The sequence below is a fragment of the Jatropha curcas genome, chromosome 11 (genome assembly GCF_041381405.1).
Source record: "Jatropha curcas cultivar XTBG-Jc1 chromosome 11, XTBG_Jcur_1.0, whole genome shotgun sequence".
Classification (NCBI taxonomy): domain Eukaryota; kingdom Viridiplantae; phylum Streptophyta; class Magnoliopsida; order Malpighiales; family Euphorbiaceae; genus Jatropha; species Jatropha curcas.
In genome coordinates, this window is record NC_143161.1 from 1,620,777 (window position 1) to 1,633,106 (window position 12,330).

The window sequence follows — 12,330 nt, forward strand, 5'->3', positions numbered from 1 at the left end:
AAAAAAAAAGAATACTCACCAAAATCAATTAATGAAAGGCATAGTCAGGAGATTAGAGCGTTAAGATATTTCGATGGGCTTATTTCTGATAGTGAGGTTAAAGATAAAATTGGTCAAAGTCAAAGTATGAGGGCCCTGGGACTGGGAGTGACCTATTGCGTGTGTCAAGGACTCAAGCGTACACGCATTCTACTTGGAAACTTATCTTTACCTCTAAATGACCTTGACTTTCCGTTTTTCATTTATCTTGATTTGTTAATTTTCTAAACAAAGAAAAACATTAATCAGACATAAATTTTTCCGTTTGCACCATTTAAAGGATATTATATATGCATGCAATCTTGATAAGATTTATATGATGTTTTTTAAATTTTAAATTTTTAATTTTATAAATGCTGCATTTTTAGAAATTATTTAATTTCAAATAATTTTTTTAATTCAATAAAATCAAAAATAACACACTGTAATTTACCGTTATGATATACCAATTTATCTATATATCCAAGTTTAACCCTTGAATATTAGCAAATGCATGTGCAAGTATGCTCGTCTTTTTCTTTGGTTTTGACCAAATGGATATTAAAATTATAATTAAGGGCCTGTTTGATTTGGTTGTTTTGTGACCAAGTACATACATCTACTAATATTTGATAATAACACGACCTCTCAACCACCCACCAGCCATTTTGCACACGTGTGCACCTAACTAGCCATTCTCTCTCACATCACATTTAATAACAAAAAACTAAAATTTCTAGAAAATTTCATATATATATATATATATATTTTTTTTTTTTTTTTGAAGAGAATATATATATATATATATATATATATATATAAACACACAAGTAACATTTACATTAATTAACTTGGTACATACCTTATGGAATCCATAAGTTATGTTTGGAAATTGTAATAAAATATAATATAATATAATCGAAAATGTTTTAATGTAAATTAATATTAAAAATATTGTATTACATTTCAAAGCAAGTCACTGAATATGAGTTGATTTTACCTTTTAGGATTAAAAATATATAAAGATATTAGTGAAATTAGCAGTCAATATAATAAATCTTTTGTTGGGTTTCCAAATAAAGAAAGAGTGGGAAAATAAAACAATATTATAAAACCTTGGAAGAGGACCTTTTAGCTATGGCGTTGGCGTATCTTAATAAAGATTAGAGACAAAAAGGCGGAGCTTAGCTTAGCTTAGATTGCAAGGGATCCTCTGCATTTTAGTCAAGAAGAACTGATGATCATCATTATTAGCATTTTCACACTTTCGTTTATTCCTCCCTTCTTCTTTTTTCAATTATTTTATTCTTTCAATTATATTTTTATTTTTAAATAGATATTAAAGGACCTGTGCTAAATTAGTCCATGGAATTATATGTTACTGCAATTAATAAAGAAATACTGTAATGTTTTGAGTTTGAATATAGATATAAAAAAAAAAAAAAAAAACTCATAATCAGCCACCTTTTTCTTTGTCTGTTTCACAACTGGAATAGTCCAAGTGGCTAAACGCCTGAACTCTTATTGCTTCTTCCAATCCCCGCGCTCCTTTCTCTTTCTCTCTTCTCTCTACTTTTGTTTGCTGGCTTTGGTCTCAATTTTAGCTTCAAAAATTGGCTACAAGTTACTAACTTTGATAAAGCTTTCTTGTCCCTTTGATGATTTTTGACTGTTTATGCTCTTCAGGTACTTTTCTCTTTTTATCACTTTGTTTCACAAGTTCTTTTCTTTTCTTTCTCTCTTCTTTTTCTAAATTTCCATCTCGATATGATCTTCTAAAGCTGTAATATCTTGTTTGAAGCTTTTTATGTTGATTAATTTGATGTGGGTTTCTTTTGCTGTTGCTGCTGTTGTTTTCAACTTTGCTGCTGGGGTTAGTTTTGGTTTATATCTATTCAAGTTTAGTTTTCTATACAATTCACTTGTGCTTACGCTTCTTGATAACATATCTTTGTGGTAAAGGATTTTTTTTTTTTTTTTTTTCAATTAGGTGATTAGATAAAGCCTATGGCTTGTGGGCGTCTAGGAATCCAACAATTCTCACTTTAACGCTTCTATAATGCTTTGTTGCCGACTTCTAACTTCTAATTGAAGAAGTTTGCGATCATGACCTTATTAGTGAGTCAATCTGCTGTGTGCCAAACAAGTTCAAATTGATCTTATATTTTCAATCTTCATGCTAATAAATTTGAAATTTACTAGAGTAATTTATATTTCAGTGCTTGTGGGTATTTGGGGGTTAAGTACCTCTCTATTTTTGTTTTTTATATGGTTTGTGTGTCGGTTGTGGGATGCCTAACTTTGGATTGGTTTTACAAATTTTTACTTATGTAATTGTTACTTCAGGAGCTTAATTTTTGACTTTAATACAGCCAAATTAAGGTCACTTCAAGAGCTTTGGTGCTGCTTGTGCCAAATATTCTTTATAGTTTCAATCGAATTCCATCGTTTTTAAGGAAATAACTATTCGTTAGTAAGACATGCTTAGGATTCTGTATGAGTTCATCTTGCTGGTTACCAATGAGAGTTCTTAATACTTTTTTTGGCAGTGAGTCCCTTTCTTCCTCTCTCTCTCTCTCTCTCTCTCTCTCTCTCTTTCGTCTGAACTTTGCTATTGTAATGAATCATTGAGAAGGACGGATTTTCCTAGAGCTTAGCTCTCATTTCTTTACCCAAAAAATAGAAGGACGGATTTTCTGTTTCATTCCAGTGATTAATTAACTTCGAGATATTTTAGAATAATTCACTTCTTTGATGTATTATTGTAGTTTGGACTTTGAAATAGAATGTGTGTTAGATTGCTTCTTTGTCACATGAGGTCTATCCATGCTTTAATGCTGCGAGCTATGGTTTACTGGTTGGTTTACGTTTTCCGTTTCACTGTCCAGTAAATGGTCGGGCAGAGAGGTTTTCCAACCCCATTCATGGACACTAATTCACTTGGTACTCATAAGGATCAAAAAGAAAAACCAAGTTTTCTCACTGAGGTGAATTTCTGCAGTTTCTTTTTTATGAAATCCTTCTCTCTTTCCAGTAAAATTTGTTTTTTTTCTAGTTTAATTCTTGATTCTTTGAATTATGGTGGTTTCAGGTTACCAATGTAGAAAAACAGTTGTGGGCATTGATTCTTGCCAAAGGTATATTGCACTCTGATGTTCAAGCCTTGTACCAAAAAGTTTGTAGTAGTTACGAGAAGATCGTCCTTGATGATCATGAAGTGGCAGAACTTCAAGATGTTGAATATTCTTTGTGGAAGCTTCACTATAGGCACATTGATGAATTTCGTAAAAGAATAAAGAAAAATTCAACTAATGAAGAGGCGGCGAAATCTGTTTCATTGCATAGTGCTGCAAAGAGAAGCAATGACAATGATGTAGAAGGATTTAAGTCATTTTTGTTAGAAGCATCTAAATTTTATCAGCATTTGATCAGAAAGGTGAAAATATATTATGGGCTGCCAGAAGACTTTTCCTTCTGTAGAAAGGATGGAAATTCTGTAAATGTTGAACCAAAGAAAATGCAAAAACTGCAATTTTTATGCTATCGCTTTCTAGTTTGTCTTGGGGATCTTGCTAGATATAGAGAACAATGTGAAAGGTCAGAAGCACAAAATCGCAACTGGTCAGTTGCGGTCACACATTATCTGGAAGCTACAAAGATTTGGCCACACAGTGGAAACCCCCAAAATCAGGTATTTTCAGGCTACTTCATTATATTTGTTGTATATTAGCTTCATTCTGTGCTTGATCTTGAAACTTGGTGGTTCTTCAAATATTGTATGCCTCCAAAAGTTAAAATCATTGTTTTTCTATGTACCTATAAACGATTGTCAAATAACCAATTTTGTTCGTTATAGTTGGCAGTGCTGGCAACATATGTTGGCGATGATTTCCTAGCTTTGTACCACTGCATCAGAAGTTTGGCTGTTAGGGAGCCTTTCCCTGATGCCTGGAATAACCTTATTTTATTATTTGAAAGAGTAAGATCCAATTCCATCTACCCTCTTGCTTATAAATTTTATCATCTACATTAATATTGAAGTTTATCCGAAGTCTTTTCAATTGCTTCTTATGATCTTGCAGAACAGGTCATCTGATTTAACTTTTATTTGTAATGAGGCCCACTTTGATTTCTTAAATCCTTCTGAAAGTACCATTGGAAACAACTCTCAATCAACTAATGATCCGTCAAATTGCAAGACGGCGAAAGCTGAACATGAGGGCTCAAGGGAAACACATTTATGGCCTGTTTTCATTAGAATGATAAGTTTCTTTTTCATAAAATCCAGGTACTCCTTGAAGCAACAAGCCCCCCCCCAAAAAAAAAAAAAAAAAAAAGCTAGGTCCTTTGGCATTTAGTTATGTTGTGGAAGTTTAAGTTTCATTTATGATTGTTTTTTATTTATGTTAAGTTTCATTATGTTGTGCCTTTGTTTTATATATAGTCTTCTAATGGCAAGTGATGACCAATTACATTCACTAGAGCACATAGCTTGTACTGAGTAGTCATCTCCACAGATTGTAATACTTGCCAGTATTGCAAGAGTTGAACTGGATGTCAAGACCGAGTTTTAGTTGGAGCAAGTCTTTTTGACATGAGGATTCAATAACATATTTTGGTTATATTTCTTCTACAATTTGCCTATAAAACAATACTTAATAATCTAACTACATGAGGTTGACTGTGATATACTTGGTGTATGTTCAATACTTGTTATGAACTCTTTTTTTTTTTTTTTTTGTTCCCTTCCTATGCATTCTTGATGTTGTAAATCTTACATTTAAAAAACTTCTAATAAAGGTTATACTCAACTTCTGATATTTCTGCATTTTTTAATGTGAGGCAGTTTAGAGGACTTCCCTTTCACTTTTGCATCTACTATAAAGGAACTGGATGCATTGATGGCACTAGATGATGAAAAACTAAATCTTGCAATGGAGTCTTATCAGCATATGGATTCAGCTAGAAGTGGCCCCTTCCGGACTCTTCAAGTTGTCTCGATATTCATATTTGTCATTGAGAATCTAACAAACAGCCCAGAAGCAAGAGATTCAAAGAACAGAAATGGTAGACAACAGCCTGAGTTGACAAGTGATGCATTGACTGCTACATTCATTTTTATGGGACGCCTTGTCAATAGATGTTTGAAGGCAAATATCTTGTGCTCTTGTCCTATCTTACCAGCTTTGCTTGTTTTTTTGGAGTGGTTAGTGTGCATTCTTGATGATGCAGAAATATATGGATCTAATGAGAAAAGTACAAGTGCTATGTCTTACTTCTTTGGTACTTTTCTTGAACTTCTAAAGCAGTTTGATATTATGGGTGAAGTCAAGCCTCCGGTTAGTGTTGCTCTTTGGGAAGATTACGAGTTGAGGGGCTTTGCACCGTTAGCTAGTTCTCATGCATCATTAGATTTTTCAACTCATTGGGGGCATGCAGACAGTTATAAATGTGGAGCTGAGTATCGAGCTCACCGCATTATTAATGCTGCAATCAAGATTGCAGATAGATCAAGCAATAACCGGAAGTGGATTTTCTATGATAAATCTGGAAGAAATTTTTATGCAGCAGAGTCAAATAAATATCCATACACGAAAGAATGTGAAAATGCAGAGTCCCCTAGTTCTGTTGTCGAAGTGAATGAGTCTCATCAGAATATTCAGGAAATGACAGAAGAATCTGACAAAATTGAGGAGAATCCGAGTGACTCCCAACTGATTAGCAAATCTCTTGCCATGGAGGAGGAAGAAGTCATTCTCTTCAAGCCTCTCACGAGACACAACTCTGCACCACTTTACAGTGTAATCACTACTATTGATCAAACAACTCCAGCAGATGCAGTGGACCAGATTGTACCTGCTGATGAATGCCTGCGACGTGCTACTTCACTGCTAATAGCTCAAAATCAGGCCCAGGGAAATGCTTCAACATTCCATTCTGATCTCACTAATTTCAGGCGCAACAAGCCATTGCAACATCAGGAGCCTCTTGTAAAGGATATGGTAGCACAACCATTTTCAGAAGCCTCTATCTCTTCTGGGGTTCCCACTTTCAGCACTCCAATATCTTCTGGACCACCTTCACTCAATGCTTGGGTCCTCAATAGAGGAAGTTTGAGCAATGATAGAGCAAAAGGTAAAAGAGATCTGAATAAACCTAGCATGCCTCCTATTGAGGAAATAGCATCTACGTTCTTGAATTATCTCTCCATCAGTGATGCTGAGAACTCTGCAATCAGTTCCAGGCATGAATCTGCGACAATGCACAACTATTCTCCTGCTTATTCAGCTCCACTGCCTTCTGCTCCATTTCTTCCTGATGATGCTAGTTGGCTATCTGGCAATCAGTCCACATTCTCTGACTACGGTAGCTCAGGAAACATCAACAGAACAAACGATTCCTTTGATGTATCACTAATGAATGGATATTCAAATTGGACAGGTTCTTATCAGCCAATTGATTATGGTATTTGTATTCCAGCTTTCACAGATGGTTATCCACCATTGCGTGGAATGACTTCTTCAGAATGGCTTCGGCAGTACAGGGAAAATCATAATCGTGAATGCACTCCTAGTCATGGATGGTCAGCACTTCCATTTGCTGCTGCAAACACTGGAAATTTTTATGGTCATGACATGTCTAGGTCTGGCGTCTTTGATCAATTGGGAGCTCCTTTGGCTACTAGCCCATTGATGTATCAGGAGAGCCCACCATTTTACTCAGGTTATCAACCTGCTTATACTGCTGTCGAACATAGAAGGGAGAAGCTCTATCATGGTTATCAAAGACCAAGCCCTTACGGGTGCAGTGGTGTGACTGAGCCAGAGCCTCTTTTGCAGTATCTAAAGGAGAAAGAATGGCTACTCCAGCAAGATCCTGCATTGAGAGGTCCCACGTATATGGGAAGTTAGAAATTCATATGGAAGAGTCAAATATGAGCATTCCATGTAGCTGTAGCTGCATGTCTTTCGTGGAATCTCATCCAGCACACAATGATCTAGTCTTGCCTTAAATGTTCATTTACAGAAGTTTATTTGTCTTTTAGAAGGTATGTATAGTTTGTACAGATATCGTATGATAAAGTCAGAATTCGAAAGAAGAGCCTAAGAAAGTCTATAGAAAATTTTCTGCTGTGTATTAATCAATGATCATGTAACTAACATCCATTTTGAATTATAACATCAATCATCTAATTCAAATTCAGCATGTGTTCTTTTTTTATGTTCTTATTTTAGTCCTTTTGGATCAACACTGCACAATCGAACTGGCTGTAGATTGTCTGAACTCTGGACCATCTTGTTCCAATTCCTCTTTGTTATTATATTATGACAAGCAATGCAGGACTTCTAGGCCTGGCATTTCCAACAGTGTTTCGATTTAAAGATTGTTCTTCTTGTTTTACCGTTCTTTCAATTTGTTAATTTTCGTGATGCACGATTAAATACATCGTTTTTTCTTGTAGCAATATTCAGAGTTACGGAAAAAAAAAAAAATCCATTTACGAGCAGAAACAACATCTATTTTATGACAAACCTAGCAATGCTCACGGCGGAACCCTAATTGCCGGCAGTTGTTTCAGCTGCCCATTTATGAACCGTTTGATCCGAAACATTCAGTATCGGGGACAGCGATCAAGATGAAGTCTGTACGTTTAGCGCTAAATCGGTGATTCATCTGCGGATGTAGCCGACGGCGACGACGATCAAGATCTCAGGCAGAGGGCCCTGGGAAAGCTTACGTGGCAGAAGTAGCCCAGAGATTCAACGACGTGGCAAAACGAACGTGTCTCTTCTTATGACGTGCTAGACTGATGACATGAGGCAAGATTGGAAATGTGTTGCTTGATAATAGTTGACATGATTAAGAATACCAAGGAAGGTTAGGTAATGTGTCTATTGAAAGCAACGTTGGCTAATGACATGGAAAATCGCTGAAATGGCTTACAATGATGTAGGATGTTCACGTGGTAGAGAAGATGATACCGAAAAGCGGGTTACGTGGCTATCCATGACATGGCACGAATTGCTTATGTGGCAGAACTGCATGTTGCTTATACGGCTGAGATGGTAACATGGAATTTGCTCATGTGTCTACTGGATGCCATGTAGTCTAATGACAAGGCAAGATAGCTTATATGGCTCATGGTGACATGGACTGGGGATGATGTGGCAAGGCCTGGGGACATGGCAAATGAGATGATGTATGCAAGCCATGCTCTCAAATGACATGGCCAAATAGCTGACATGGTTGTGGTGTGATGTGGCATTGAGGATGATATGGCCATTATTGCTGATGAAATGTAGGTTAACGTGGCTAAAGAATGATGTGGCCCTGGCAAATTAAATGCATCCGTTGGAAGTGGCACAGATATGATGTGGCCTTAATTACTTGGCGACATGTATAAAGTGGCTGCTATGTCAGCAGGCTAGATGACGTGGTCAAGTGGTGACATGGACTGGGATGATGTGGCATGGCTTGTTGACGTGGCAAATAAGGATGATGTATGCAAGAAATGGTGTCAAATGACATGGCCAGATAGCTGATGCGGCTATGCCTACTGATGAGATGTAGGTTCACGTGGCAAAGGGCAGATTGCGTGTCATCTGCTAACGTGGTACAAAGATGATGTATCTTTAATTGCTTATGTGGCATTGAATGATGACATATGTAAATTGACTGCTACAACAACAGGTTGGATGACCTGTTTTGGTGACCTGACGAATTTTGCTGGCGTTCCATTTTCTAATGATGTGGGTTATGTTTGACGTGACAGAGTAATGATGTGAGACCAATGTGGTGACCTGACATCTAACATTTCAAGATGATGTTGCTTTTTGTATTACGTGGCATACTGTGACTTGGCCACCTTTAGCTGACATTGAGTCTTCTGATGACATGGCTCATTTGATGATGTGGATTACAGAACAGATAATGTGTCGTTGAGTGCCATGTTGTCTAATGACATGGCCAAAATGGATTATGTGGCTTATACGTGGATAGAAGGATGATGTGGCTATCGTTGACCTGGCACAATAATGACGTGTAAGCCCAAACGATGGCCCAATTGAGCCTTCTGTTCGTAGTCAGCCCACTATCTAATTCTGACAGTTCATTCTTTAGAAGCCATTGAGTCCAAATGGGGCCAAGTGTTGGCCCAATTCGGCTTCCTTTCGTCTTCGGTCTTCTCTTGTCCATTGACCCGCTCTATTCTTCTGAAATCATCTGGCGGATCTAAAAGCGAAGAAAAATGGAGAAAAAGCAGCGATCGGACATATCATCAGCAGAAGCAGTCTTATTAGGAGCGTTAGCTCCAGGCGTTAATGTTAGTGCTACTTCTTAATCTGATAATAGTGTGCCTGTGTATCTAAATGGAATACACTTCTGCAAAGACTCATCTTTTTTCTGTTTAATGATGTTTCTCAGGGTCCTACATGGAATACGTTAAAATCAGCGTTTCTGATGCTGGGTGTATGCCTTGCTGTTATGCTTGGCTTGGCCTTCTCTTCAAGTGACTCTTCATTGATACTTCATGTTGGATTTCTTGTTCTAATCGCTGCTTTCCTCTTCTTCCTTCTTAGCTGGTAAACTATTTGTGACTAACTGTGTCAATTGAACATGGGTTATTGTTGGTTTATCAACACACTTTAAATTGTTAGTTCCCTTTTGGTTTCATGTATTGCATTAATGAATTTTAGGAGTTTCGTCTGCTCTTTAAGCATCTGTTCTTTGATTGTTCAAGTTCTATTGGTGTTATTAGTTTCTAGTTTACGTTGACCACATAATCAAAATAATTTAAAGAGGGCCAATTTAGAATGTTTATGAATCCATTCTATGCTTGATTTTCAGTGTCATATCTTAGTACTAGTTTCAACTTTATATCTACGGTTTGATGAATGAGTTAGGAAAAAATTTGATTGTTTGCGGTGCTGACATTTTTCCCTATCTGGGTAAGTTGGAGAGGATTTTATCTTGTCCTTTTTTTTTTTTTCTCTATGATTCTTGGCACTATTATATTATCATACTTCACTTTGGTCATATATGTTTATTAAGTTAGAAGGCGGAAGCACAATTCTGGCAGTGAATGAATCTGATTTTACTGCTTTATCTATTTGAGGGATGGTGCTAAGTATTGTAAGTTGTTGAGAACAATAGGACAATGTCATTGAAAAGGATAAAATCTTCCTGAATCTGAGAGGCATGATTTTGGCCACACACAAAATTATTAACATGCTGGATCTTCCTATCTAATTTCTTTACTATATGAACCATGTCTACCTTATGAATACTTATAGCACTACAAATTTTCGTCTCAATCTTTGTTATCATACAGGCAAAATGACATGTTAATGTGCCAGGTTTTCAATGGCCCTATCACCCAATCATTCCAAGTTTTGCACTGCCTTGTGTTTTCTAAACAAGTCACTGTTGGTGACTTTCCAGAATATAATGTCCTTAATTAAGTTTTCAAATTGAATGAAAAAATATCAAGGCAATCACAATACAGCCCAAGCTATCACTTTTGTCTCTGCATTATGAAGCCTTTGATCTGATGTTTTCCGTTAATTGCATGGATGGAGCTTACAACATCATCTTCTTGCATCTGGAGTAAGAGGTCTTGTCTGATTTTTACCTTGGGATGTCCTTTTTTTCTAATTTTGCCTTGGTGATTTATTGATTTCATGTAATTTTTAAATGGTAGTTCAGCTGTTTAATAACTCTGGAGTTACATGTGTCACTTTGATTCGTCTTGGTTCTGCTTCTAAAGTGTCACTGCGGGCTAATTAGATGTGCATAGGATTCTGTTATGCCTATATATGGCAAAAATTGTAACATAAAATAAAGAAATATAAGAACTAAAAATTTGGTTTATCTTATTAAGAATTTTTTTATGGAAATGGAAGGATGCATTCGATTTGCATATTTATTTAAAGAGAAAAATGAAATGAGCATAATCACATACAAATATGGCTGATGGGCACACTCTAATTTATATGCTTTCTAAAGTGAAGTTGTTGAATTTCCCATGCAGGTTTCTTTCTCAGATTGGTCTGGTTTCAGTTGAACATCAAATGCGAGAAATGGACTTGGTCCCAAATGATCATAGGGAGTAAGAGAAGATGGGATATTGCTTAATATGTTTATGGAAGCAAAGGTGAAGACATGATCAATGGAGGAAAGAGCAACTTTATTTCATGACAATTAAACTGAAAAGCTGATTGCAATATTGGATACATTCATCCATAAAGAAAAGAAGAAATTAAAAGAACAGCAAAGGAACACCATTGATCCCAGTCATCCTTGCATGAGGAAATCTTGGCAAGCATAATTGCTAATTTCAGTCACTTTTTCCTTCCTTGTCTTTGTGTTTTCCTTTTTTGGACTTGATGAAACAGAAACACGAACAACAAGGCAATTGAAGCAGGAACTTCATCTCTTTCACTATGATTTCAAATTTTGGGAAAACCTTGTGTATATAGAGCTCTTGCCATGTTTTTTATTCCTCTTTGGATGCCATTCTTATCTCTATATAACAAAAGATGCCTAACTTCATTTTCATAGTCATGGTCATTGGATATTATGCTTCTCCATTCAGGTCACTGTTTGTATCAGAGAGGCAAAGAAAGAAAAAGGTTGATTTTATAATGCTTTTCTTCAAAGAGAAATGCTTTCTAGGCTGATGAACAAAGTAAAGATCTATATTCCTTAAAAAGTACAATATTAGTGACTTGAAGAAGTGTGTGAAACAATCCAGGTATCATCTCAAAATAGATGCCATCTAACTCCTGGCATTTGTAGGATGTTCCTAGAGCTGGAGGGAGTAGCTGCAGCTTTCTCTATTCTTGATTCTTTTTATTTGCGCATTGGAGTTTGGATAAATCTTCAGATTGTATGTGGTCTGATGATGGTATGAGATTGGGCCAAAAACTTGAAAACGAAGGGCCTTACTAATGCCAGCAATGAACTTGTTATGAGTTGAATGTGATAATTGATTGGGCCATTATGGGACTGAATCATAGGAACCAAAAACACAGAAAACAGAGGAGATAGAAAGAAAAAAGAGATCGAAATTTAAAGAATGAAATTTCAACAGTGGATCATTCTAATTTAGTAGCTGTTCTACGTTCGAGAATATGGTAGGTAAATTCAAATAATTATTTAGGGTTTATGAGTTGGGTTGGCCAGCCTGAATTCTTTAGTAGTTGCAGCTCAGCTCAAGTTGGAAAAATTGGAAAACTTAAATGCAGGTGAGATAGTAGAATATTTGTCAAATCAAAATGTCAATTACATAAGATGTATCCATTATTATCATAT

The 12,330-nt window shown here is 36.2% G+C and overlaps 2 protein-coding genes across 5 annotated transcripts; both read left to right on the forward strand.

Annotated features, from left to right (window-relative positions):
• The first annotated feature begins 1,409 nt into the window (after positions 1–1,409).
• LOC105649554 (Telomerase activating protein Est1) lies at positions 1,410–7,221 on the forward strand. 4 transcript variants are annotated; one of them, XM_012236228.4, is made up of 8 exons: positions 1,410–1,704; positions 1,820–1,891; positions 2,009–2,136; positions 2,907–3,005; positions 3,110–3,709; positions 3,875–3,997; positions 4,101–4,306; positions 4,865–7,221. In XM_012236228.4, exons 4-8 carry the CDS (start codon positions 2,910–2,912, stop codon positions 6,927–6,929), a joined length of 3,090 nt encoding a protein of 1,029 aa, XP_012091618.1. In that variant the 5' UTR covers positions 1,410–1,704; positions 1,820–1,891; positions 2,009–2,136; positions 2,907–2,909; the 3' UTR covers positions 6,930–7,221. The 4 variants fall into 4 exon arrangements, with proteins under 4 accessions (XP_012091618.1, XP_012091619.1, XP_012091617.1 ...); XM_012236229.4 differs by lacking the exon at positions 2,009–2,136; XM_012236227.4 differs by lacking the exons at positions 1,820–1,891; positions 2,009–2,136 and having other exon boundaries at positions 1,411–1,704.
• Positions 7,222–9,180: 1,959 nt separating this feature from the next.
• On the forward strand, positions 9,181–11,515 carry LOC105649556 (uncharacterized). The gene is made up of 3 exons (XM_012236231.4): positions 9,181–9,340; positions 9,442–9,599; positions 11,048–11,515. The coding sequence occupies exons 1-3, from the start codon at positions 9,266–9,268 to the stop codon at positions 11,127–11,129; spliced, it is 315 nt and encodes a 104-aa protein (XP_012091621.1). The 5' UTR covers positions 9,181–9,265; the 3' UTR covers positions 11,130–11,515.
• Positions 11,516–12,330: the final 815 nt, after the last annotated feature.